This window comes from Pempheris klunzingeri, chromosome 5 (assembly GCF_042242105.1).
Source record: "Pempheris klunzingeri isolate RE-2024b chromosome 5, fPemKlu1.hap1, whole genome shotgun sequence".
Lineage (NCBI taxonomy): Eukaryota > Metazoa > Chordata > Actinopteri > Acropomatiformes > Pempheridae > Pempheris > Pempheris klunzingeri.
Genome location: NC_092016.1, coordinates 23,359,055 through 23,383,834, shown reverse-complemented (window position 1 = coordinate 23,383,834; position 24,780 = coordinate 23,359,055). Strand labels below are relative to the sequence as shown.

Below are 24,780 nucleotides of genomic sequence, written 5' to 3'. Positions count from 1 at the left end.
TGAGAGAGAGTGAAAGGAGTGAAAGAGTTGGGAGAGGCTGAAGGAAAACACGTTCATTTTTATCAGCCTTTACTGCTCCTTTTTTTCACCCAGAGGGGAGCCAAGGAATGCAATGAGGAATCTGGTGAGAGATAAAGAGAGGAAAGTGGATGGTACTGTACTGTACTGTGTGCTGATTGTGCAACTGTGTGTGTCTGTTAGAGTGCACGCAGGAGAGTGTTTCAGCTCGGTCCCTTTGTCTCGTCACTCTAAAACTAATAATGTTTCAGCTGAAGTAAAAAAGGTGGTGTGGTTTTAGTCACAAAGGATAACCAAGGCCGAAGAGGAAAACTATCTCTTGTGGTCAGCTGACGTATAGACGGCTTATTTCATTTCAAGACTAACTTTTTCTTCTTTTGAAAGATGTTGTAACTTCAGAGCAGCGAAATATGAAATATGCTTTCTGAAAAAAAAAAAAAAAAAATTGGCTCCTCATAATGATGGAATTATACATGATGAGGCCAAGAGTGTGTGTTACTTTGTGTGTGTGTGTGTGTGTGTGAGGTGGAGTTGATGCTTTAATACTGAGGTGACTAAAAACTATAGTGTGACCTTGTTGTGGGCCTAATGATAACAACACCCTGTTATTAACTAATAAATAAATGGTGACTTACTATCAAAGGAACAACAAAGAAAGGTTTAAATGAATTAATAAAGACCACAGAGACAAACTGGTACTGTATCAAAACAGTCACAATACATTTACACAGAGAGAAACCATCATTTCCAATTATCTCACACACATTTGAGTACAAAATGTTTCACTGACAATCGCTGTTTTATGACTCAAATATTAATACACATGAAAGAAAGAAAACGGAATATAAACAGTCCCTGGATCCATCCAAAGAAAAGTCGAAAATATATCAGTTAAGTTACAGATTTTCCTCCATGGAAAGAGTTCATTTCCCATGGTGGAGAAGTATTATTTACATCTTGACCATAATGTCCCGGCCACAGAGCCAGTGTGACCCAGCAGACATATTTTAGAGCTTGCAGTTCTAAAACACTGCCAAAGTCCAGCAATATTTACACACCACAGAGACAAGAGATGCAGACGGTTTAGCTGTGAGAGCTGAGCACTGCTAGGAAAAAAACAAATCCTCACGTTACTCAGAAACAAAAAAAAAAAAGTTCACCTTTTCAAATACAACCGTTAAGGTAAGTTTGTGTGTGCAGTGTACATTTTATGCTGACCAGACAAAACATCAGAAGCTTACATTGCAAACACTGCATAAGGTGTCAGCTGCAAATTGTTCACTTAATTTGGCCTCTTGAACTAAAACCCAGCGTCATCTTTCACAGTTTAACTGTGAAAACAATGAGAAAAGGCAGAGAGACCTCTCTCCCTTTGAGTCATTCTACTCAAAGCAATTTTTTTTGTCCACAAATGATAATAAATAAGCCTTCCCAAAGTAGTTCAACATTAGAGATATTTACAGCAGCTGAAGGCGCTAAGCTGTAGTGGCATGTATGTAGCTGACCACAACCTTTGAGCTCGCTCTGCACGGCAAGAAAACACACAACAACTAGGGATGCATGAAATGTTAGATTGTAATCAATTTTGTCTGAGATCCTTCTGATACCAACGTTCGCCCTGGCCACGGTAAAGTAAACAGATGGAGCTCGTGTACATTTTTATATTAACCTGCCAAAATTAAATGTTGGTGTTTTCAGTTGTGAGTTCTTTCAGGAGAAGCTAGAGGAACCCGGCTGACAGAAAAGATTTATGTAAGTTTGGTGATATTATGTGTTTATTTATAGTCATCAAACCCCATAAAAAGACCAAAACCACCAACGGAGAGAGCCTGCAACAGCAGCGGGGCGAGTGTGCCAAATCTGCAGCTGAAAATAATTTGTTTCAGGTGCTGTTTCAGAGACGATTAGTTTGAAGTCTTAAGAGACACCAAAACACTCCTCTGTGGCTCATTCCATTACAAAGGATTTTACAACTGCAAGGTAAACAGCATCTCCGCCTGCACGCATGCGATTGGTCATCTGAGGACATTACAAGATGACGCTGCATTGCATTGCGTCAAAAGCTGAGTCAGGTTCAGTGTTTTTGCCTGATGCTCCTCAGCAGTGGCACCCCCGCGGTCCCAACAGAGTGGGACCATTCAACTGAATGAGGCACTTTTCACACATTATTGGTTTTGGTCTTTTTGTGGGATTTTGTTGGCAATAACAAAAACACAGAATATAACTGGCCTCATCCTTTAAACTCCACACCCTGAAAGTGACACTATCTTAGACAGGCTGTATTCAACCTACAGATTTCAATATTTTGCATGACTTTAAGACAGATTTGCATCTTGCCTTAGAGTGTAGACAGTGGCATCTGGGTCATGAAATCAAAACGATAAACAGCCATTATTATCATTTGTAAGGAACCCATTAGGACTCCATTGGAGCCCCCACAGGGGCTGGTTTCATGGCCGCAAAGGGGGTCACCGCGTTTGGATTAACTGGGGACAGAAACTATAAAATGTAATCCAGATGTTTTACGTGTAAAACTGTGATGACAAATGTCTCAGATGGCCAGCTGGAGCTTGGTGAGGTTCCTCTGGTGCATGTTGTGGTGTCGCACCAACTCATCGCTCCGGGCAAACTTCTTCTGACAGTTGGGCCACCGGCAGTTAAACGGCTTCTCACCTGAGACGGAGGTGGCAGAGGTGGGATGGACAGACAGGTTGGAAGAGGTGTAGAGGATGGTAATGACGGGAGGTGGAGAAAGTAGGATCGGAGGGATTAAGATAGGATGCAAGCAAGGTGGAGTGATGATGGTCAAATGAAAAGAAAGGAGACAATGAAAGAAATATTAGACTATAATGCCGATCACAACTTCAATGGGAAGATCAAATGTATTGTCAATAAAGCATGAATACATTCAACACTATGTTCAACTATTCATTTACTTGTGATCTTTTGTAATATAAACATCAAATGGATGGAGAAGAAATGGAAAAATAAAAGTTTACGCACTTGTTTTACCTGTATGAGTCCGGGTGTGTGTCTTAAGGTGGTCAGACCGAGAGAACTTTCTCTGACACGTCTCGCATTCGAAGGGTTTAACTCCTAAACACATGTACAGTATGCATGCACACACACACACACACACACACACACACACACAAATACAGCACACAAACAAGTCCCAAGTTCACGCACACACACACACACAATACACACACAGACACACACACACACACAGAGGGAGAAAAATACAGTAGAGCAGAGGCCTGCAGGGAAGCCATTCCAAAGTTTGGCCAGCTTTTAGTAACTTCAGTTCTCTAGAGTTCAGTGTAGTGCACCACTGTACACAAAATGCAAACTGTGCACTTCAAAAGACTGCATTGAACACAAAATGGCTGTCATGCAAACTGCGGAGGAGAGCGAGTAGAGAGAGCAAACACGAAGAGGAGAGAGGAAAAATGAAAGACAGAGAGACAGACTGGGTGAAATAATCAAACCTGTGTGCCTCCTCTGGTGTCTTTTGAGCTGGTCAGAGCGAGAGAAACTCCGGCCACAGTCTGTGAACTCACACTGGTAGGGTTTCTCTCCTGGACAAAGACACAGACAGTTACCCAAAATCTAATGTAGTTTTTACCTCTGAAGATATCACAAATAACACACACACACTCATAGGAAAATTAGATTTAATGGTCTAATACTTATGGACCACAATTGTTTCCACAGAGAAATAACTGGCCATCACAGAGTTGTGTGTCTTTCACTGTGGAGCATCTTTAGACTCACCATGGAGCTCTGACTGACAAACCAAGCTCATAACCCAGCCTAGCTAGTTAGCTGGCTCCTTAAATGTGAATATTTCATAGCAAACTGAATATCTTTGGGTTATGGACTCTTGGTCCAACCAAACAAACAATTTGGAGACATCACCTTCACCTCTGGGAACCTGTGATAAACAGTTTTTACTATTTTCTCACATTTTATAGACTAAGCTATTAATCTGGAAATAAACTGGAAGATTAATCCAGAAGCCCACATTTATGTCTCTAATGTACAAGGACAAAGACACGATAAAAGGATAACATTTCTCTGAGGCAGGTTAACTGTGGTATTTTTAAAACCTGGGCTGTTTTGGAATTGGCCCAGGAGATCGCCTCAGCTGGCAGCTGTGAGTGGGCTCATCACGGTCAGTCCACTAAAAGACAGGCTCAGATTGTTATTCAAAGTGTCTGACAACATTACAGACAGGATCCCTACAGGGATAGACCCGTTGGATCCTTTTTGTTTAACACGGCACAGACAAAGCCACCAGACTTCATTGACAAAAACACTAATGTTACCTTGCTAAACACTGGAGCTGCTGGTCTATCACTGCCTCGATCAGTTGCTTTGTTCATGTTGTTGTGTGTTACGCAAATATTGCATTGGATCCAAACTAACCCTTTAAAACAACCAAAGTCACACAATAACACAAATAAATGTAACCAATTGATGCAGTGGTAGAGCAGCGATTCCCATGCTCTGCGAGGTAAAATTACCATTTTTGTGAGTGGAGTCTGGTGGCTTTGAAGAGAACGATAACATGGCTGTTTCTCATTAAAACAAAAAGGATGCTACAGGTTTAAATCTGTAGGGATCCTCTCTGTAATGTTGTCAGACTCTTAGAATAAAAATGTGAGCCTGCCTATGACAGGCTGGCCGAGGTGATCTACTGTACTAACTCCAAACTTTTTTACCTTACAGGATTTGGAACCCGAAATAGGTAAAAGTGTGGCCCAGTTTTAAAGATACATAAAACACATTATTACACTAATTTTACAACAACAGAACAATTACTGTATCTCAACCCAAGGCCATTGTATTGGCATCATCTACAGTTTGAGCCTCTATACCCGTTTAATTTCACCAGACTGTTTGATTATCAGCAAAGTTACTTAAGACCTAAAGCAACTAAGAGAGGTAAATAAAAAACAGGATCAGTGGGTAAAAATTTACTTTGGAATAATACAAAATATTCCTTTATTGATCATCATTGATCAGAAAAGGGAGCACATTTCTTATTTGAGACATTAAAAAAAAGTGTGGTTTGTTTTGCATTGCATCAAATCTAGCTACAAACCCAAAGGATCTCTTTATTTTACAAAACAGGAAGTCATTTCTGGCAAGAGCAGACAAGGGAACCAGTGCCAATGGAAACATCGCTTAAAATGTTTTTAAAGTTTGTCTTATAAAAGCAGACAGAAGACTTCTGAATGAAGTAGAAACACAACAGTGGCAGTAACAGCGCTTCTGGGAAATGTCAGCAGTTATATAATAAGTGTATTATTACAACAATATTAATGTCATTTCCCTGTTCCTGGAGGTTTCACCTGTGTGTTTACGACCGTGCATCTGCAGATGAGACAGCTTGAAGTAGCGTTTGTTGCATCCTGGGTGGGCACACATGAACGGACGCTTCTCGTTGCCCTCAGACCGCACTATGGCTGGAGCGATGCTGGGCACCCGCCGCACGTCCTGCACACACACACACACACACACACACACACACACACACACACACACACACACACACACACACACACGTTACGTTAAAGCCAACCTACTCAAGGCTGAATTAACAAAAACTCTCCCTGGACATTAATAATTGAACCAGTAAAATGTAATTTAGAAAACAGGCAATTAAATCTGCCCTGTGTGTAAATAAGTGCCTGTGATGTGTCTGGCTCGTGGGGATCATTATAATAAAATGGTCATATATTCATTAGATTGGAATTAGCAGTAAAATGACCCCAGACTGACTGCAGCCCAATGGGAGCTGTTAGTCACGCCTTTTAGACAGACCCCCTCTCCAGAGCGCCCCATTACAGCCCTGCTGCTCACTGCCAGCACTGCTGCAGAAGAATAACAGCAAGTAACACATGGCTGCAGAAACAAACAAAAATGTTGTATATGAGTTCGTTGGTAAATTTAAGTCTATTTTCTTATTTTCACACCCTCTCATCTCACCTGTCAACCTCTATTTCCTCTATTTTGTTTTTTTTGTCAATTCTCAGCACTCTGTCTCTGCTTTCTCCTCCAAAACTGTTTCCACTTCATACCACTCTACCTGAACACCCCCCCCCCCCCCACATCCCCCCCTCTCCCCCGTTCTCCCACAGCCATCTGCTCTTCATTTCCTCAGTGTCTAGTGAAATGGCCACAGAGCCTCTGAGTTCGGTTGTAATGTTGTAATTAGCACTGTTAGCAGCTTTTTATAAGCCATTATGTAGTGGAAGAAGAGCCACCAACAGTGCTCATGTTAAATTAACTGACACGTTCATCCTAAAATCCCACAATATACTAAAACACGTATGAAATGAAAAGCTAAAGTGAAATGAGCTGATTAGAATCTGAATCAGGTAGAAATACACGCTGCAGAAAACTGGTATCTAAGGCCTTCTAGCAATGTTTGTTAATGGCAAATGAACCCCAGCATGGTGTCATCACTCTGCTAATAATTAAGACATCAAAATACCTAAAAATAACACAAATTTAGAATATTTTTATAATACCCTAATGTAATGACATATGTCATAAGATATATTCAAATTGCCAATAAAATGTGAAATAAATTAAGTATTCATTAAAACTCAAACTCAAACTTATGAAATGTTACTTCTTCATTCATGTGTTCGTATTTTATAGCTGTGTTGGCAACGTAGCAAGACAAAGAGAGTTCTACCCAGCTAGTTAGCTGGCAAAGCAGTTAGCGTGTGTAGTCTTGTGCAGCCAAATAAAAGCAGAGGTTAGTTACTGTGTCTGTGTGTATTTCCAGCAGCAGCGTTACTTTTTCACTGCTGTTGCACCAGCTAACAGGCTAACAGGTGCTAAGAGGCTAAATGTGGGAGCAGGTGTTGAGCTCTGCCTAAAAGCTTGTGATTGGCTGAAAGCTGAACAGAGACATTATGAAATAAAAATAGGAGGGAAATATAAGTAGAATTTGGGAAAATACCATTATGAAATAAAGAACTTTGAAAAGGGGCACTTAATGCAATTAATTAATGAAATGAATGAAAGGAAAATTAACTCCAATAGGTTCAATGTTATTATAAAAATAAGAGTGATGAAACATTGTATAACATAATATTCTTTATTTATTATCATTATTATTTCACTAAATGTTGGTTTATAATTATATTTATTATATTCCATACTCTCTATTTATTTGTTCATTGCTGAATAAAGTAATATGTCTGTCTGCCGTAAACAAGAATAACTATGAACTCATTTAGAGTTTAATTTAATCAAATAAACGGATTGACTGATCTCCCGAGACAACACTGATATAATTAGCTGTGACTCAATAATTTGTTAGATGATTCAACAAGCTGTGTAATAACTTTTGCTGGTCACAGACCAACATTATTGAAGAATGAAATTCCGTGGCTGTCAACTGTACACTGTTTCTTTTGGCAGTGACTGAGAATTAGTGTAATCCCTGTAATAAAAATTACAGTGCAAAGCATCACTTTGCTGCGTAATCTGTTATCTCACATTTTAGCAGCTCTTAAATTATACTTTAAAAGGCATAAGAGTGAGAGTTTGTTTATTCTTTTGGGCTGAGCCAGACCTCTTATGTGTGCTTTGAGCAATCCATTTCTATGAACGGGAGAAAAAAAATGAGCAAAGGAAAAAAAAAAAAAAAAAAGAGCGGGGTGAATGATGAAACAGGCCCCAAACCGAAAGAAAGAAAGAAAAAAAGAAAGATAGATCTCAAAAAACTCCTGCTGTGGACTAAGAGCAGGTCTGGAGAATCTCTGCTCCCTGTCCTTTAGAGCCGCTGACAGACAATAATTAAAATCTAATGATTTATTAACATGCTGATCCTGGTATGGAAACTGTATCTTTACCCAGTGTAACCCTTTGAGTGTGTGTGTGTGTGTGTGTGTGTGTGTGTTTCTTTGCTGCTAATGGATTTGTGGAAAAAGATTCCTCTTGGCCTTTAGAGCTGCCTTTTAAAAATGTGTGTAAGTAACATGTGTTTGCAAATCTCCTGCTGCGTATCACTATTTCCTCCTCGCCCAGACTGGTCATTTCATCAGACTACTTTCTGTGTCATTAAAGCCTTTTTCCTCCAGTGTTGGTTACACTGACCTCAGGTTGTACGTCATGCGACCTGACCTTGACACCTAAAGTAAAGAAGGGGTGCCGTCCTACCTGTATGCCCCTGAAGACTCCATGTGTGTGTATGCGGTACTGTGTGCTACAGCTGTACACCATGGGGGTGTTGGGGTCACTGTCGTAGCTTGCTGCATGGCTGCCAACACAGAGAGAGACATCAGCGTTAATGGCGTCAATTTATTTGAAAGTGAGAAAATCCACATTGCAGTTTAAAGTGTTCAATCAAACATTTTCAGCTTCAAGATGTCAAAACTGGAAAGTTGTCTGTGCGACTAAATCATTTTGGGATCACAAAATGTATAACAGTTAAAAAGGTTTCCATGTGCGCGGCTGCCACATGCAGTAGGATGGATGTGGAGCAGACAGATATCGGATAACAAGATGCAAGAACAAGGTTTGACACCATAAATCCATACAGGCGAACAAACACAGGCAGATACACGGAGCCCGAGCTGCTGTTTGACTGTAGGCAGCACTCATGTTCACAGAGTCACATACAGCCCGTAATGCAAAACACAGGCCAGTCATTTGTACACTCAGAGCTGACTGTAGAGATGTAGGTTGTGTGGATTTTGTCTAAGTGCCACATATCCAGCTGGAGCCTGTGGATGTGTGTGTGGGTGCCTCTGCTCTGTTTATACATGCATATGTATGTTTGGTGGAAAGATAAAGGTTAAAGTCAGATCCCACAAGCACAAGCGGAGGTGTTCACAGATGAATCTAAACTACCAAACAAGCTATTAATCGAAACTAACTATTAAAAACTAAATACGTTCCTGCCGATCAGTTAGACTAATCATTTCATCACTGCTCAAACACAGGATAATGTATCACAGATTTTAGTGTTCCTCTCTGACTTGGAGAGCAGAACAAAACCTGCTCTGTGTGACGCAGCCTCCAGCTTTGCCTCTCGTATCTTCTTATGATAACACACAGAGACACAGAAAGCTCTTGTCTATGAAATGTGTTATATTTCAGTCTGTCTAACCACACGAGGAGGATGGGAGTTTGCATCCTGTGCTGCTGCAGTGGGAATGTGCAGCACGCGGCCCAGCGGTCATAAGGTGCTCTTTGTCCGCCCCGCTCCTCTCAAGGACAGGAGGAGAGCCGTCGGGGTTACGTCAGCGGTAGACACGGTGTTAATCACACTGTGAGCTCCTTCACTTATGTGCATTCATCTATTCACTGTTTCTGGTGTTTTATTTTGTAGTAGCAGTTGGGAAACCCTTAGTCTGGGCGCATGGACCTTCCACTGTAGCACATCCAACTCAGTCAACCCAGTTAATACAAGAGATGCCTGGGAATCTAACCATAAATCAAATAAATAAAAATATAGTAGGATAAATAAGCATGTTGAAATACAAAAAAGTCAAAAAATTGAGGGCCCCCTGATGAGTCCTTACCACAGAGCTAAGGGCTACGTTTGAATTCGGCCTTTTGCCGCTTGTCATCCCCTCTCTCCCCCATCTCTGCTGTCTACGATCAAATGAAGCAAAAAATGCTCCAAAAACTCATCTTTACAAAACTAATTGATTAATAAAAAGCTTATGTGTACCCATTCGTTATTCAGCAGTGGACACATTCATGCTGGGGGGATCAATGATGTCCTTCTGTAAAATATCATGTGCTTGCAGGCTCTCTCAAGAACCCTTGCAGCAATTAAAGGAATAATTTAATATTTGGATGATTAGCATTTTTATTTTTTTGCCCAAGATTGATCATGTTTAACAGTGGTATCATCTAAACATTGACCAGAAAATGAATAATTCCCCCAAATTACCTCAATTTATAGCATTCTAACTTTATACATTTGTATCAGAATAAAAAATCATATCAAACCACATATGAAAAGTGTAATCTCAGATTACTAATCCCCTCTGTAGCAGCTCTGTGAACGCTGGGAATGCACAGCAAGTCTATCTGCTCTTCCTCTCGAAGCTCAACTCCCTTACACTTCCTCTTCCTCATCCCCTGCTCCTCGCCCCCTTCCTCTTTATCTCCCTGTCTTCCACTGACTCCCTCCTCTTGGCGCTGCTTTACTTTCTCTTCCTCCTCATCCTTACTACTCCCTCACACCTCACCTTCCCTTCTCCTGCTCCCCCTCACTGACAGAGAAACGACAGAGTCACTGAGAGAATCACACCGGCACAGTCGGGGCTGAACAAGGCCACTGGAGCGCCGTGATACACCTTCAACATCCTGCTCCGAAAAACCTCTTCTGTGCTTATGAAAAAGAAGTCACTCATTTAGATGGAATTAGCAAGTCCAACACACATACACACACACACACACGCACACACACACGCACACACACACACACACACACACACACACTCGCACTACTTCTTTAAAATGCAGCAACAGCCTCCAAAAACACAGACGGTCTTTCTCACTACCACTCCTTAGTGCTCGTACACATCACCATCAGACACACACACACACACACACACACACACACGCACACACACACACACACACACATTCATCTGTTAACTATGATGAATGCCTGTTGGCTCAGGGTAGAAAGGTATTTGTGAGCCGACACAGACGCTGACCAGTGTGCAGCTATGCAGGTCACGATGACATTAAGTACTGTACTACACACCACTCAGCGCTTTAAACTCTGTGTGAACAGCGGATGCTGATACTGCAGTGATTCTTTCTAACTGGTTTCTAATGTGGTTCTGTTTTAGTCTGGCAGTGACTGAACTGAACTTTGAAGAACAGGATACTGAGAGTTTCTTCCCCTAATTTAAAGGACTATACTTTTTTTTTTTCAGTTTAATTACATGCTTTACCCCATATGTGACAAAAGAGCTGCACTCTGTGTTTTCTGGTACCAGGCTAAACTAATGCTAAGCTCTAAACCTCAGTGTTTTACTAAGCCAGTGTTGGACTTTTCCTCACTAGAGGCAGAATGGCACTGGGCTGTGGGTCCGTCTGTCAATACATCCAACACTTTGGTCCAGAGTAAGACATCTCTACATTGGTCAACCAGCTTTGCCTCGTTTCTCATGCGATCAAGGGGACCATATGATCAGTTGTACATGTCCGAAGCACATGACGGATTACCTTAAAAAACAGTAGCTGGTTGCAAAGTAGTTAAAATTAATTCAGTACAATGTAATCACATTTTCTGCAGATCAGTTGCGTACCTTTGTAACGTGACGTCCACCCTCCTCTCTCCCCTCACTTCCTCCCACAGGATGGCAAAATGACAGTGAATGTAACTGGACATTTCATGCAATTATATGGTTTCCAGAGAATAAATGCCTACAACCTTGACGCAAAGCATATTTTGGCCCCAACCAGCCAATGAACTGTACAGGTGTTCGCACAGGTCATGTGTGTGTGTGTGTGTGTGTGTGTGTGTGGAGCGAACCCTTATATGTGTTGGTGTGACAGCTCAGACTGATCGCTAACTGGTTCTTTCATTTCATATAGCGGTCATATATGAATTTTTTATTGAAACATCACCTCACACTCCCAGCACATTTGTGTCTACTTGTCTCCACTTGCATTCACTTTATATATAATTATCATTATCACAATTTGACTTTTGACCTGTGTATTTTGAGATGCAATAAGCATTAGAGCCTCTAGGGACTGCTAGAGGGGCTCAAATTCTACCTAGATTCATAGCTAACTTAACAAAAATCTCCTTTTATACACTTTTATGAAGTCTACTATACACTTTGCTCAGTTTTAAAAGTCTTTATTGTTTGTTTTTGTCTTTTTTCACTAATGTGCTGAACGAGCCACAAGTGTTTAGATGGATCAGTCCCACAAAACCAGGTTATCTACAGTAACAATTATCTCAAGAATGATCTCATGTACCAAGTTATTGCTGCCACTGCTGGTCTGTTCAGACTGTCCTGTATCAAAGCGGTTCGTCATGTTTCCCACTGTCTTACTCAACATAAACTTCACTGACTGCTGCTGTTTAAAGAGAGCGATGGATCAGTTCCTACCTCTTTAGGGTGGATGCCAGAGTATTGACAGGGCTCCATGCCACACACTCCAACTGAGAGGTCATTTGATATAAATTCTCTCTGCTGTGGAGGGAAGACAAAAATGTAGAAGAAAAGCTCATGAGCTGTGCAGTGGACTGTCATTTAGCAGGGTTGTGTAGCCATTTGCGTGTTGCCTTTTGTTGTCTTCAATAGAAGCACTCTAATGAAAAATGCCAACCCACACACACACACACAGTCACAGGTGGAACAGAGGTTAAAGAATATGCCTCAGACAGACACCAAGAAAGCTCATTTCTCCCATAATAGCCATCTTTCATTAAACACAGCAGACACCACAATCATTATTCAGACCTGCCATGTGATCACACACACACACACACACACACACACGGTGGATTTATAGCTCTCAACCCCTCACACCACAGCCCCTCAATCACACCACCTGCAGGCTCGCAGCAGCCTGGATGGGGTAGATGTGGTGCCTGGTACCCTGCTCATTACGCAGCTATTATTTTACAGTACAGCAGGGGCACACAGCCAGCAGCACACACAAGGTATTTCTGCTGAAATATTGTTGGAGCAGAGGTTGAGCACAAGATTTAAAGTAATGATGCATGACATTTTCAAATAAATAAGTGTCTGCTTTTCTGCTCTGCTGCTGAGTGATAGAACCCATCACCGACTCAGCCTAAATCCATTTGATGAACGCTGTGTGTTGCAGTAGGACTTCCCTGGGAAACCTCTGTGGTTCACAGGAAGCCTGCGGCAGAGATAATTATTTTTTGGAAAAAATAGAAAAAGAAATTGGTATGCTGGGAATGCCTTTAGTTTTGCAGGTATTTGGTCATAAAGTATCGTACTGGACACATTAACATTTTAACCTGATGGTGGCCTTAAACGTAATGGTTTCGCTCAAACGTCTTGGTGGCGCAAAATGAAAATTCAGGGGATAAACAAAGTCTTTAGGATTTGTCCTGTGGGAATCATGTCTATCTGCATAAGATTTCACAGGAATCCACTTAATAGTTAGAGTCTGGACCAAATTAAATGATGAGAAGGCCACCTCTGAAACCATGCTGCTAATGGAGCTAAACATCTTCCACATGTCCCCATTATTCTGGATCATTCATATTCTTAGTTGTATTTGCTGGTAGTGTTTTTTCGGGTGCTAGCCTCTGGTTGTGCTTGTGTTGTGTATGTGTATTGGGAGGGGAGGGGGGGGTTGTTCGCCTGTATGTGTATGTCTGTCTGGATTAATAAGTTCTCAGCATGTTTTCATTTCATGTTGTTCCAGAGGGCAAAGCTGACGGCCTGCAGAGTAAATACAGTCCTGTTGGTACCAGGCTGCAAGATTAGACTACTGACTCGACTCATATGAGTCTTTCCAGCCACGTCTGTGTGTGTTTGTATGGATGTACACTGTGTGTGTGTGTGTGTGTGTGTGTGTGTGTGTGTGTGCGTGTGTGCACTGAGCAGATATCACTTATGTTTATGACTGAGACCCTCAGACTGAGACTTTCAGGACAGCTTCTCTCTCTCTCTCTCTCTCTCTCTCACACACACACAGTAACTTTACTACCCATCCCCACTGAAGATCCCTTACTTCCATCATTGGAAAACACAGTGGCATGCGAAGAATGTTTCATTTAGAAACATAACAACAAACAGTGAGGAGAGTGAGCAGTGAGGAGTTGTGCGTCCACAAAATGATTAGCTTATTAGATTCAGATGAAGCTCATCGCGAGATTTATTAGTACGGTTCTGAAAGGCATGCAACTATTTTGTAGTTATTTTAAGTTCTGACTGAAGTGTTTTGCAAGCTTGCTGACCATAAAAAGTGATCACAGCTGAATATTTCACAGTAAGATAAACATGTGTCCATGCTTTCCCACTAATGAGATTTGCAGTAATTTCACCAAAGCAGTGTGCAAAATGAACAAGATGTTAATATTTTCTTAAAAACGTGCAATATTCCCAGGGAACTTTGAGTTCTGGTGTGTGGGGGAGTAGGGAGGATAGGATGGGATGAAAGGTTCAGGCAGGGTGTGGCTGGAGGTGAGCTGGATATGAGGACAGATTTAGACTACAACAGTTTAGGTATCTGTGTGTGTGTGTGTGTGTGTGTGTAAAGATTTAAAGTATGTGAACATATTTGGTAAGTGAAATGTGGGTTTTTCCATATTAAAGGATAAACCTGGTCTCTGTTTTTCACATTTCAGGGTTGAAATGACCGTTAAGTACAAAAAGTTTAGGAACTGGTCCAGTAGGTCGTGTCAGCTGGCAGCTGTGAACGGAGTACAATGGCTTCATTGTAATCGTTTGGGGCAACTGCGGCAGTTAAAGAGTACTTGCTTGTCCACCACCACCTCGATCGGTTGGTGTTATTGCGTGACTTTGGTGTTTTAAATAGTTACTCTGGATCAAAATTAACGTGTTAAAACAACAAAATCCCAACAACTAGACACCTCCTGTGTTCTTCGAGGTAAAATGATTGCATTTGTCAATAAAGGTTGGTGGCTTTGAATCGAGTGTTATAATGGCTGACTGGTTAAACAAGAAGGATCTCTGTAGCGGTCCCTTCTGTAATGTTGTCAGCCACTTCGAATAACAACCTGAGCCTGTCAGTGGCAAAAACCAGCACTTTTAGTGGATGCACTTAAAGGTTGCCAAAGGATTACACTGCAGCCGTTATGTCCGTGGCTGCCAGCTGAAGCGTTCTACCGAACAAATTCCAAAATTTTTCATACTCACCAGTCATTTCAATCCCAAAATATGTCAAGATGGAGCCCAGGTCTAAAAGTACCGCAGCATTCCTTCAACACCTCGCTGAAGGAATATTGAATCAGATTCCTTCCAGTTTTTTGGGAGGCAGGTGTTGATGCTGTGATATAGTAAATAAAAGAATATTATTTATATGTATATTTTTCTGTTTCTCCTCCTAATAAATAAGAGGCATTTTCGTGGAAGACATTTTGTCACAGTAGGAAAAACACAGATGCAACTAATAAAATGGCTGAATTCCATTTAGCTGCTTCAGGTTGAGGGTCGTGGTGTCGTTTGTGCTGCCTCACTGTCACACTGTCAAGATTCACTGGGACACTTATACAGGATAGAGCCATCTTTAACCTTATTAGTAACATCTTAGTCAGACAAGTCAACAATGTCTGCTGTGAAAAAGACCCACGATCAAACGTTGTGAACAACACTAACCAAGCTGCAAAAATACATAAATCACTCCTTAATAGTTCACATCAATAACAAGAATAGTGCGACCGATCAGTGGAGCTGCTTGTTGAATCAATGAAAAAGGTTGGCTATAGCTGTGGTGTCTCTCAGCAGACAGCCGTTTGATGAGTGGAAATAATCCTGAAATGTAGCGTTCCAGTCATTCATCTACTGCAGAGTGTTTTGGAAAAACGGTTTAATGTGACTCAATGAAATGAGAAGCAGTCTGCTGTCACTGCGGGCTTTTACTTTTACTTTAATGATTTGCTGAAGTACTGTAGGTCTCCCTGCAAATGATCAAAACAGACTGGCCTTCAGGAATGATATGGGTGAGAGCATCCAGCAACAAACTACAAGTCCTGTTATTCACTTAAAGCTACGGCGGAGTAATGTTGGCTAAAATTGTAATGGATAATTAATAAATAAATAAATAAATAAAGGCAGTGCCACAATATCTTTGTTCTGCTCTGCTGTTTCTAGATATGAAAAAAATACAACACCTATAACCCCGACATGTTTTTCCAGGCCCATCATCTGCGCTGGCAGAAAATATCAGTACACATCATGTCAGAAAAAAGACCAGCGGTGGATGACAAGAATGAAATAATGATGATTGTCCTACATAGCGAGCAGAAAAACTCACTTAATGATATTTTTGCAGATTCAAAGTAAATCAACCCGCCGTCCCTCAGAGCTTCCTGCCACTCTTAGTTTACTTCCCTCAGGGGCACCATGACTTTCGTAGGTACTAATCCGCATGCAAACAACAAAACTGACCCCTCGATGAAGAAAGCCCACTCTTATGATGGCTGAGCTACGATGAACAAAACTGAAAAACAGCCGAAAAGCACCCACAACAGGAAGGGGAGCGAGGAAAGGAAGCCGCTGAGGCAGACAGACCTGTCCTCAAGGTGAACATCCTGTTCAAAACGGCATCCGGCCACCTCTCACCGAATCACTGCTGTTTGATAGCAAACAATCAACAATGCCGTCTCGAGCATTTCCAGCTTTAATTGTTGCTGTTTGTTATAAAAATAGATTTTGAAGAGAGTGTGTGTGTTATGCATGTTCAGTGTGTGTGTGTGTGTGTGTGTGTTACCTGTTGTAAGGGTTCCTCAGCAGCAGGGCCTGGCTGCCTGTACAGCTGTCTGAAGGTGTGTGGCAGCTGTAGACAGGAGGAGGAACAGGATACTGCTGCTCACCTGTGGTGCATGGACACACACACACACACACACACACACACACACACACACACACACGGACAAAATATAAAATATGTGTAAATGCATTAGTACGTCTGTACGCTCCCATAAAGGCTGAATGATTCAGAGGGACTGTTGTGTTTAGGCTTCCACCATATCTCATGTCCTTATGAACTCCACCCTCTCCTGCCCTCTCCTATTTGTCTCCAATTTTCGCCAGTTTCTTCCACAAATAAAGTCCCTTCGCTTCATGTTTCTCTCTCAGAGCAGTGCAGCGAATGGCTCCCTCGATATTTCTCTGCATTCCAAAATCCCTCACGGCTCCGATTCTCCCACTTATCTTTGTCAGAAAAAAAAAATAAAAAATTCAGCAGAAATCTCATAAAGCGAGCCCATTTAAATGTTTACCAATAACATGCACAGAGGAGGGATTAGAGGGAAAGGTGGGCGGATGAAAGACGGAACGAGAGGAGGAGACGAGGGAGTTTGCGAGTCAGGATGTGGCTGATTTATACCTCCGACAGGCGAGGTCACTGCGGAGACGTCAGAATAAGGGACGAGACTCTCCCTAGGTGAGGGCCACGGAGCTGCCATACAGACGCAGCTGTGCACTCACACAGGGGCCTTAAATACACACACAGAGCTACTTTTGTTCTTACTGAAGGAGACTCTGGTGCATTGGCTTTTTTTTTTTGTGACTACTGAGAGATAAAAATAGATAATTAAATCATTCTGAACAAAATGTGTCAAAGTATTTTCCAGATCTGTGCAGAGAAGTAATGGTTACAGAAAAGCTTCGCAGTGACTAATGTCACAGACTCTAGTGGAATTCATATTACTCACTGTGGTTAAACTGCCTTTAAATCACATATTCAAGTTTTTTTAATTGTTTATTAATTCATCATATTGATTTTTTAATATTTATCATAGATGGACGGACAGACAGACGGACAGTCGCTAAACAGAGACACATGTAATTCCAATCAACTGTAAACTATAAATAATCAACATCAAATGATTTTTCTCGTTTAAAAGGACAAGAAAGCTGAAAGAACATATGAAGTGTTAGCAGATGCTGTGTTTTGCTCTCACATTATCTAAAGTTACGGTGAGGGTGAAGGTGAGTGATTTTTAGATATGGCAATGATTTCTTTGGACATAACAATTAGACTAAAAAGCATGAAACTAAGTTATTACAACATATCTGTTACACAGTTTACAGGCCAGCTGGAAAATTGTGGAAACCTCTGTGTCTCAACACCACTGCTCCTGGAGATACTGCCTCAGTGGGGCGGAGGAGCAAGAAGCCGTGTCTTAAACCAAACTCACAACCTGTTGTGATACGTGTGTCGCATGCATTCAGTGACTGCCGCACTCCAACACGCCCACGCTCTTACCCATGGTGCTTTGCTGAGTTAAAGCATCTTCATGTTTGAAGGAGTGGTTGGAGAACTGCGAGCTGTGGTGTGTAGGAGTGTGGCTGTAATTGCCGGCTCCGTCGAATGCAACCGCGCCGTAACCTGCAACACACAAATAAAAAGCGGTGAACACACACAGTCTGTTTCAGTGAGATCACACATGACCTCTTTAATACTGGAACCGGCTTTTGTCATTTTCTATCTGATCGCCAGCGACAATGACATGACGTCTGTGTTTATTTTATTTTTCCCCTAATTTGAAAGGTGGTATTATCGCTGAATACATCCAATAAAAATAGCACCAGTTGGTTAAAATTACATTTGTGCCTATAATTTTGTAAACAGTGTAATACCTTTTAATACTGCAAATTACTGTAAATTAATTAATGTTATAAATCTGCTTTTATGCTTATGAGAACACACGTTTGATAAATAGTGAAGTTAGTACAAAAAAAAAAAGCTTTATGAATAGTCAGTCTTATCATAATGATTCCATGTTGGTTTCTTCTGGTGAACATCTAATTTACAGTTATTAAACGTGTAGCGCAACTTCTCAGCAACTGTATATACGTTTATGCACAGTTATACATTTAGGAAAACAAGATGGGACTATTATTTCTTTCATTTGGCTTTATTAAACATGACTGCTAAACACGCAGCCCAACAGCACCCACACACCACACTCATGTTCACAAACACACACACACACACACATGCTGTTGTTGATCGGAGGAGTTTAAATCTGTGCCTGACTTCTCAGACCAGACCTGACTCATGACTTAGACTGACCTAAAGGGCATGTGGCAGCTCCATAAATCACCCATACACGCACACACACACACACACACACACACACACACACACACACACACACACACACACACACACTATCTCTCACACTGCTTCATTAATTAAAATGCAGCACTTTCACTGACTTTACTCTGTGTATCATTGGGTGAGAGGAGTGAGGAGGGGCAAGAGGAAAAAAACTCATTAAACATCTCCATTTATCTTCCACTCACCCCTGTCTGACTCCTGTGTGTGTGTGTGTGTGTGTGTGTGTGTGTGTGTGTGTGTGTGTGTGTGCGTGTGTGTGTGTGTGTGTGTGTGTGTGTGTGCGCGCGCTGAAGTCCAGCACTGAGGTGACAAGCAATCACGTCAATTTCTATTCAACTGGAAAACCCACAGTCTGGAAATACCCCACCACCTTTCTTTTTTTTCCTCCACAAACTGAAATTCAAAGCTGTTTAAATACCTGAATATTTGTCATTTATAAATGTCTTTAGAACTAAAACTTCAAACCTCTTCCATTCCCTCATATTAATCGTATTTTTCATCCTGGTCGTGTATTTCTGTTCCTATTAGAATAAACTTTTCAGACACTTCAGCTCTCTGTCAAAGAAGTATCTATTATATCTGAGCAGCACTGACGTTAGCAGGTTATCATGTCACGCCTCAGTTCACTCAGCAGATCACTGATAAAACATTCAGACCTGTAAATGCTATTTCACTCCTGAAACAAATGAAGCACGTTGTGAAATGAGAGTATCTGCCTTCTGAAATGTGTGTCCGTTCTTTTTTTTTTTTTTTTAATGCTCCTAAAAATGACCACACATTTTTTAAAAAGCACCCGCAGGCCCCCTTTTAACGGCCCTGCAGCGACATGTGAACAAGTGAAGGTCTTAGAAGTATCGAGCAGAATAAAAGCACTGCCCCCCTATTAAAATCCAGCCCCCCCCCCCCCCCGGAGGGAGTTTGCAGTGATAGTCTCTGTGACCCTGCTCTGCTATCAGCTCTACTGTGCGACCCGAGTCCTGCTGTTAGTTTGTTTGTCTGTGCTCGTCCAGCCACAGCGGGGAGCAGATAAAACAGGTTAGAGGTCGGCTCAGCTCTTTGATTATAATGTTATTCCTAAATTATCTGCTTGATAAGCATGTTATTACTAATTAATCTGTTGGGTAACCACTCACAGATTCATTATCCTGCATGGAAAATTGCAGGATTAGTTTAGGATCAAATGTTATATATTATACTGAATGTACGTTTGAATCCCTTTACTGACCTTTGACACATTTTCTCACCATGCTTCCTTTCACTCTGTGTGTATGTTGCAGATACACCAGTAATGAATGAAATGAAGCAAAGAACAACGTGAGTTCAATTCAGTCAAATTCGATAATTCAGCAGGAAAAAAAATTTAAATAAATGCACGAGATTTCATCAGATTTAAATCTACAAGAGAGAGTTTTGTCTACTTGTCTACAGTTAATTATTCAAAATATGGATCCATTTTTTTGTGTCTTTTTAGACTAAAATTATAGCCGTGGTATACAAAGGTGGGAAAACTCAAATGTGTGAGAAATACTAATAGAAAGAATGGCAGAAAATTAAGATACACTCAGCATCTGTAGACTTTAATTACAACTGGAAAGAAAAAAAGTCACCTCACTTTTTTTTTTCTATATTTGAAGTATTTTCTTTAGCGGTCATAGTAAAAATAATTAAAGGAGAGAAGAGTTGTATACCAACACTTTGGAATCCCATTAGCAGACACATTTTAAATACAGTTCTTTTGTCACATGAGCTTTAGCTAGAAGCCAAAGTACTGTGAATCTGTTTTATTGTGTGAAGCAGCTTCGACGCAGCCAATAAAACGTAAAGACTTTTAGACTTTTGTTTAGAAATCATTTTCCCCTTCATCATTAAAGAAGGATCTATGTGGGTGTGCACTGAGCGCCACATATTTAAAATCTATGTTGAGAAAACTGTCTCATAAGCAAAATAACAAATGGTCTTGATAAAAGAATGAATGGAGATCATGAATGTGCCAAGAACATTTTCATTAATACAGATTAAAGCTTGAGGTTCATCACAGTGACGTTAAGTCAAACTGACTCATTTTGTGGTCAAAACAAGTGACTTATTAAATATGACTTTATTTCTCCCTCAGCTGTGATCTGACTTTTCTAATAGGCCGTTTAAACAAACAGCACTGCAGCACAAGCATGGCTCTCTGTGGTTTTAACATTAATGCCTAAATACTAAACTAAAGTGACTCCTCTGTGAGAGATGCTTGGATTAACACCGTCTGAGGAACAAACTGTGAGTGTATGATCACGTCTCTACTGACCAGGCATGCTCAGGTCCCTCTGCTTTTTTAAAGACATCTCTGAAGGACCCGTGTGGTGGTGACGCAGTGAGAAATTGGGAAAACTAAGGCCTCTGACGAGTGAAGGTAACCAATTTAAACATGTTAAGACAGTGTTTTACAGCTCGTACAGGTGCAACACTGCCGACAGAGTGTGTGACTGATGTCCTCCGAGCTGTCAGGTTTACATCAGATGGGTAGAACGGTTGAATTTCTGCAAGTTAAAAGGTGGGTGACGTGAATCCACAGCATCTCTACTCTACCAAGTGAAGCAGCGGCTCGTCCTGCTTCCTTTCATTTGCCTGTCATAGAAAAGTGACCTTTCTTATCAACACTTGTGGCACAAAACGTGAAGCTCTTGGAAAAGGAGGGATGTTCACACACACACACACACAGTCCTACCTGTCTGGTTGCGGGCTGCCTGCTGTGTGTCCACACAGTTGGTCAGGTACGGTGGGTTGCTGAACATCCTGCTGGGGGTCTGGTGGTGGTGTGGGGCGGCCACTGATGGCGGCTGACTGGAGGTTGGTGGTGCAGGTGCCCCGAAAGCCCCGTACCTGCAGGCCCCGGTCCCCGTGAACTGTCCAGAGAAGTGGACGGTGAAGGCGCTGAGGCCGCAGTGGGGGTCTGTGTCGAGGTGGTGGGGGTCGCTGGTGGTGCCCCAGCTGGGCTCCTGCTTGATGAAGGAGTGTGGACCCAGAGAGGTGTGGGGGGCGGCCAGGGAGGAGTAAGGGGAGGCGGCGGTGTGGAAGTCCAGGACGGGAGCCCACTGAGGGGCCGTGCTGACGGGCAGGGCCGGGCAGCCCGGGCTGGGGCCCGCCGGAAGTGGGGGCAGCAGGGAGTTCAGGTCACGTACGTCTGAACCCATAGTGGTCCAGGGGAGAACACAGGAACTAGGACAGGCTATTTTGAAATCGATCTGTCGCCCTAGAGCTTTCTACCTGTCTGGCTCACCCACACCCAAATCAGCCAGCACCCTATAAATCCTTGAGAGTCTAGAGAGTCTTTCTATCGCTGTAAGAACTGTTTCTTCTCTTTCACAAGTCTTCTCTGGTTCAGCTTTTGCCCATCCGTTGTTTATGACACCGTGCAGCTGCTCTGGAAACCCCTTAAGTCCGACAGAAGTTCATGGCGCGGCAGCAAAGTCACAGCAGTCAACTTTTCTCAGCAGCAGCCCCCGGGGAGAAGAAATAAAGAAAAAGTCAGCACGGTGATGATCAATGGCGATCTTCACCGTTTCCATCCGCAACAGCAGGAAAGGAGTTTGGCTGGAGAGATGGAGTCCATTCAGGGAGGAGAGAGCCTTCTTCTGCTCAGAGCTTTCTCACTGAATGGAGAAAGAGGAGTGGAGGAGTGAGGAGGAGTAGCCCTCTTTTCCCTCCACGCTCTCAGCCCGTGTGTGTGTGTGTGTGTGTGTGTGTGTGTGTGAGGAGGCTAGGAGGTGGAGTCAGGAGGTGATGAGGGACAGGAGCCCTCTGACTTCATTCATTTACTGTACAGTGAGCAGCACAGAAACACAGAAACATTACAAAGACACATCCCAGCTCTGCCCTCAGTGACTTCTACAAGAAATAGGAAAAAATACAACAAAACAAAATAAAGAAAAAACAAATAAATAAATAACAATATTCCATGTAATTTGTATATTTTGGTTTATTTAAAAAAAAAAAAACTCCTCATGTAATTTTCTCTCACCTTATTGAGAAAAAAAAACACACCCCACAGAGCTCTGATGAGGTCACAGAGATGTGAATCTACTTTCCTGCTGAGAGGCTGATGTGCAGATATGTCTCAGCTAATCACACACACTTTATTTCAAACCGAGAACCATCGCACAAGCTATTTTAAAAGCGTTTGTTAACGAAAAAAAATTCTCCATAAGTCCTGGTGACACAGCTAAACTTTAAAATCCAGCAGGAAGACACGAGGCCTCTCGCAGGAATAAATTATTAAGAGAAATGAAATGAAAGCACGAGCCTCCCTCATACACACACACTGTATATTCTACATATTATGTGATGTAATTCTGATTGTATTGTTTTATTATTTGCTGAATGATGTTTGATGGGTACTAGAAACAGGACAGCGGCTCTATTTAAATCCTTGGCAGATGAAGTGTCGCTCACAGACCAACGATAAATCTTGTGGGTTTAGGCTTCAAGGCCCGAGCTTTAATTCCTTTATTCATTTATCTTTTACGAGTTTGCAGTTTTGTAAGTTGAACGTATCCAGTGATACGGGTATTAAATGGTCTTTACAAAAGAGCCTGATAAATTACACACAGGATTTATTAGAAAACTGGGACACATTTTAAACGCACATGGTGAAGTCTGTTGGTTTGAATCAAATACACTTTTTTTTTTTTTTTTACACTGTAAAAAAATATATACATTTATTTCTTTTTTAATTTTTATCTTTAATACTACCTATCATTTTAAACTAAAAACTAAAAGGTGAATTCCAGACACATCAGCTCCAAACCTTCCTGACGCGGCCGCTGATCCCCTTTAATTCTCTCTGCGCTCCTTGTTCATTACCTGATAAATCACACATGTCCGCAAAGTGTCGGTAAAAAGTCCGTTTCTGCTGTAATCCGCATCCGTGTGTGTGTGTGTGTGTGTGTGTGTGTGTGTGGAAGGGAGGATAGCGGCTCATTTAATGCAAATATCATCAGTAAAAAAAATAAAAAATAAAGAAGACCGAATTGAACCTTCATCCGCAAAAATAACAGCAAATACAAATACATTTCGAAAATATCTCTAATTTAAGAAACAAACATTTTTTTTTAATCAGGCGCCATCAGAGATGCAAACGAAAGATTTTCAGCTTCGTTAATGTCGCCGCATAAACTCATTTAGTAAATCTGGTGGTGAATTCTAACAAGCTTCTAAATAATAAAACAATCAAGTGAAACAAAATGACGCCTCCAGTATTTAATCCAGACCTAAAATATACAGAAAAAAGACTGGTCTTTACCTTTTTGACAGGCCACTCTCCCCTGCCTGCTGTGGAGGCCTCCTGCCCTCCTATTGGAGCAGGTCTTGCAGTGCCAACGTGCTGTTACAGTCAGAGGCCACAGCACGCAGGCAGCCTGGGGCTAAAGGCAGCCTGAGGACAACTATGATGAAGCTTCTTCCCACTGAACACACCTGAAAAGCTCACTGGCAAACAGAAAACTGCTCCAACTGATTATCTCGGTAAAAAAAAAGAAAAAGAAAACTCAGAATTTATCTTTGCATTTTATTTTCTTCTGTCAAAATTCATTTCTCATGATTACATCAGCTAAATTCATGCTGCCAATACCATCACATATTTTCCAGACACTTTAACAGCTTTTATTTAAAGTCCACAAGTTTAACGAATGACCACATTTGACATCAATCAAGAATTATGAGTCGAGTTTTAACGTGAGCCTGTTCCAGGACGCCAGATGAACATTAAGCTGGCTCATCACACTCATATAAATTAACATGTATTATATTCCTGATAAATAATGGTGAGGGAGAACGAGAGCAGCGAGCCTGATTGGCTGCTGGGGTGTATTTGGAGGCGTTTCCAGTCTAATTGACAGGTCTGATGAGCTGGTTTACTGTGACACAGCAGCCTGTAGCCTGAGAAGAGTCAGCTCCTCTGACAGTTAAACA

At 41.6% G+C, this 24,780-nt stretch overlaps 1 protein-coding gene across 2 annotated transcripts; it reads right to left on the bottom strand.

Annotated features, from left to right (window-relative positions):
• Positions 1-2,260: 2,260 nt before the first annotated feature.
• LOC139200992 (Wilms tumor protein homolog) lies at positions 2,261-22,456 on the bottom strand. 2 transcript variants are annotated; one of them, XM_070830190.1, is made up of 8 exons: positions 21,539-22,456; positions 17,968-18,090; positions 16,468-16,570; positions 8,206-8,305; positions 5,379-5,523; positions 3,510-3,599; positions 3,022-3,114; positions 2,261-2,691 (listed from the first exon to the last, which is right to left on the bottom strand). In XM_070830190.1, exons 1-8 carry the CDS (start codon positions 22,002-22,004, stop codon positions 2,570-2,572), a joined length of 1,242 nt encoding a protein of 413 aa, XP_070686291.1. In that variant the 5' UTR covers positions 22,005-22,456; the 3' UTR covers positions 2,261-2,569. The 2 variants fall into 2 exon arrangements, with proteins under 2 accessions (XP_070686291.1, XP_070686292.1); XM_070830191.1 differs by having other exon boundaries at positions 3,031-3,114.
• Positions 22,457-24,780: the final 2,324 nt, after the last annotated feature.

Bases quoted from the DNA above. Each gene is read 5' to 3' on its own strand.
- LOC139200992 (XM_070830190.1), bottom strand. From the start codon at position 22,004: ATGGGTTCAGACGTACGTGACCTGAACTCCCTGCTGCCCCCACTTCCG. The intron at 3,115-3,509 runs GTTTGATTATTT...ACATGTGTTTAG, and splicing joins ACACCAGAGGAGGCACACAG to GAGTTAAACCCTTCGAATGC. The intron at 2,692-3,021 runs GTGCGTAAACTT...CCTCCGTCTCAG, and splicing joins GACTCATACAGGTAAAACAA to GTGAGAAGCCGTTTAACTGC.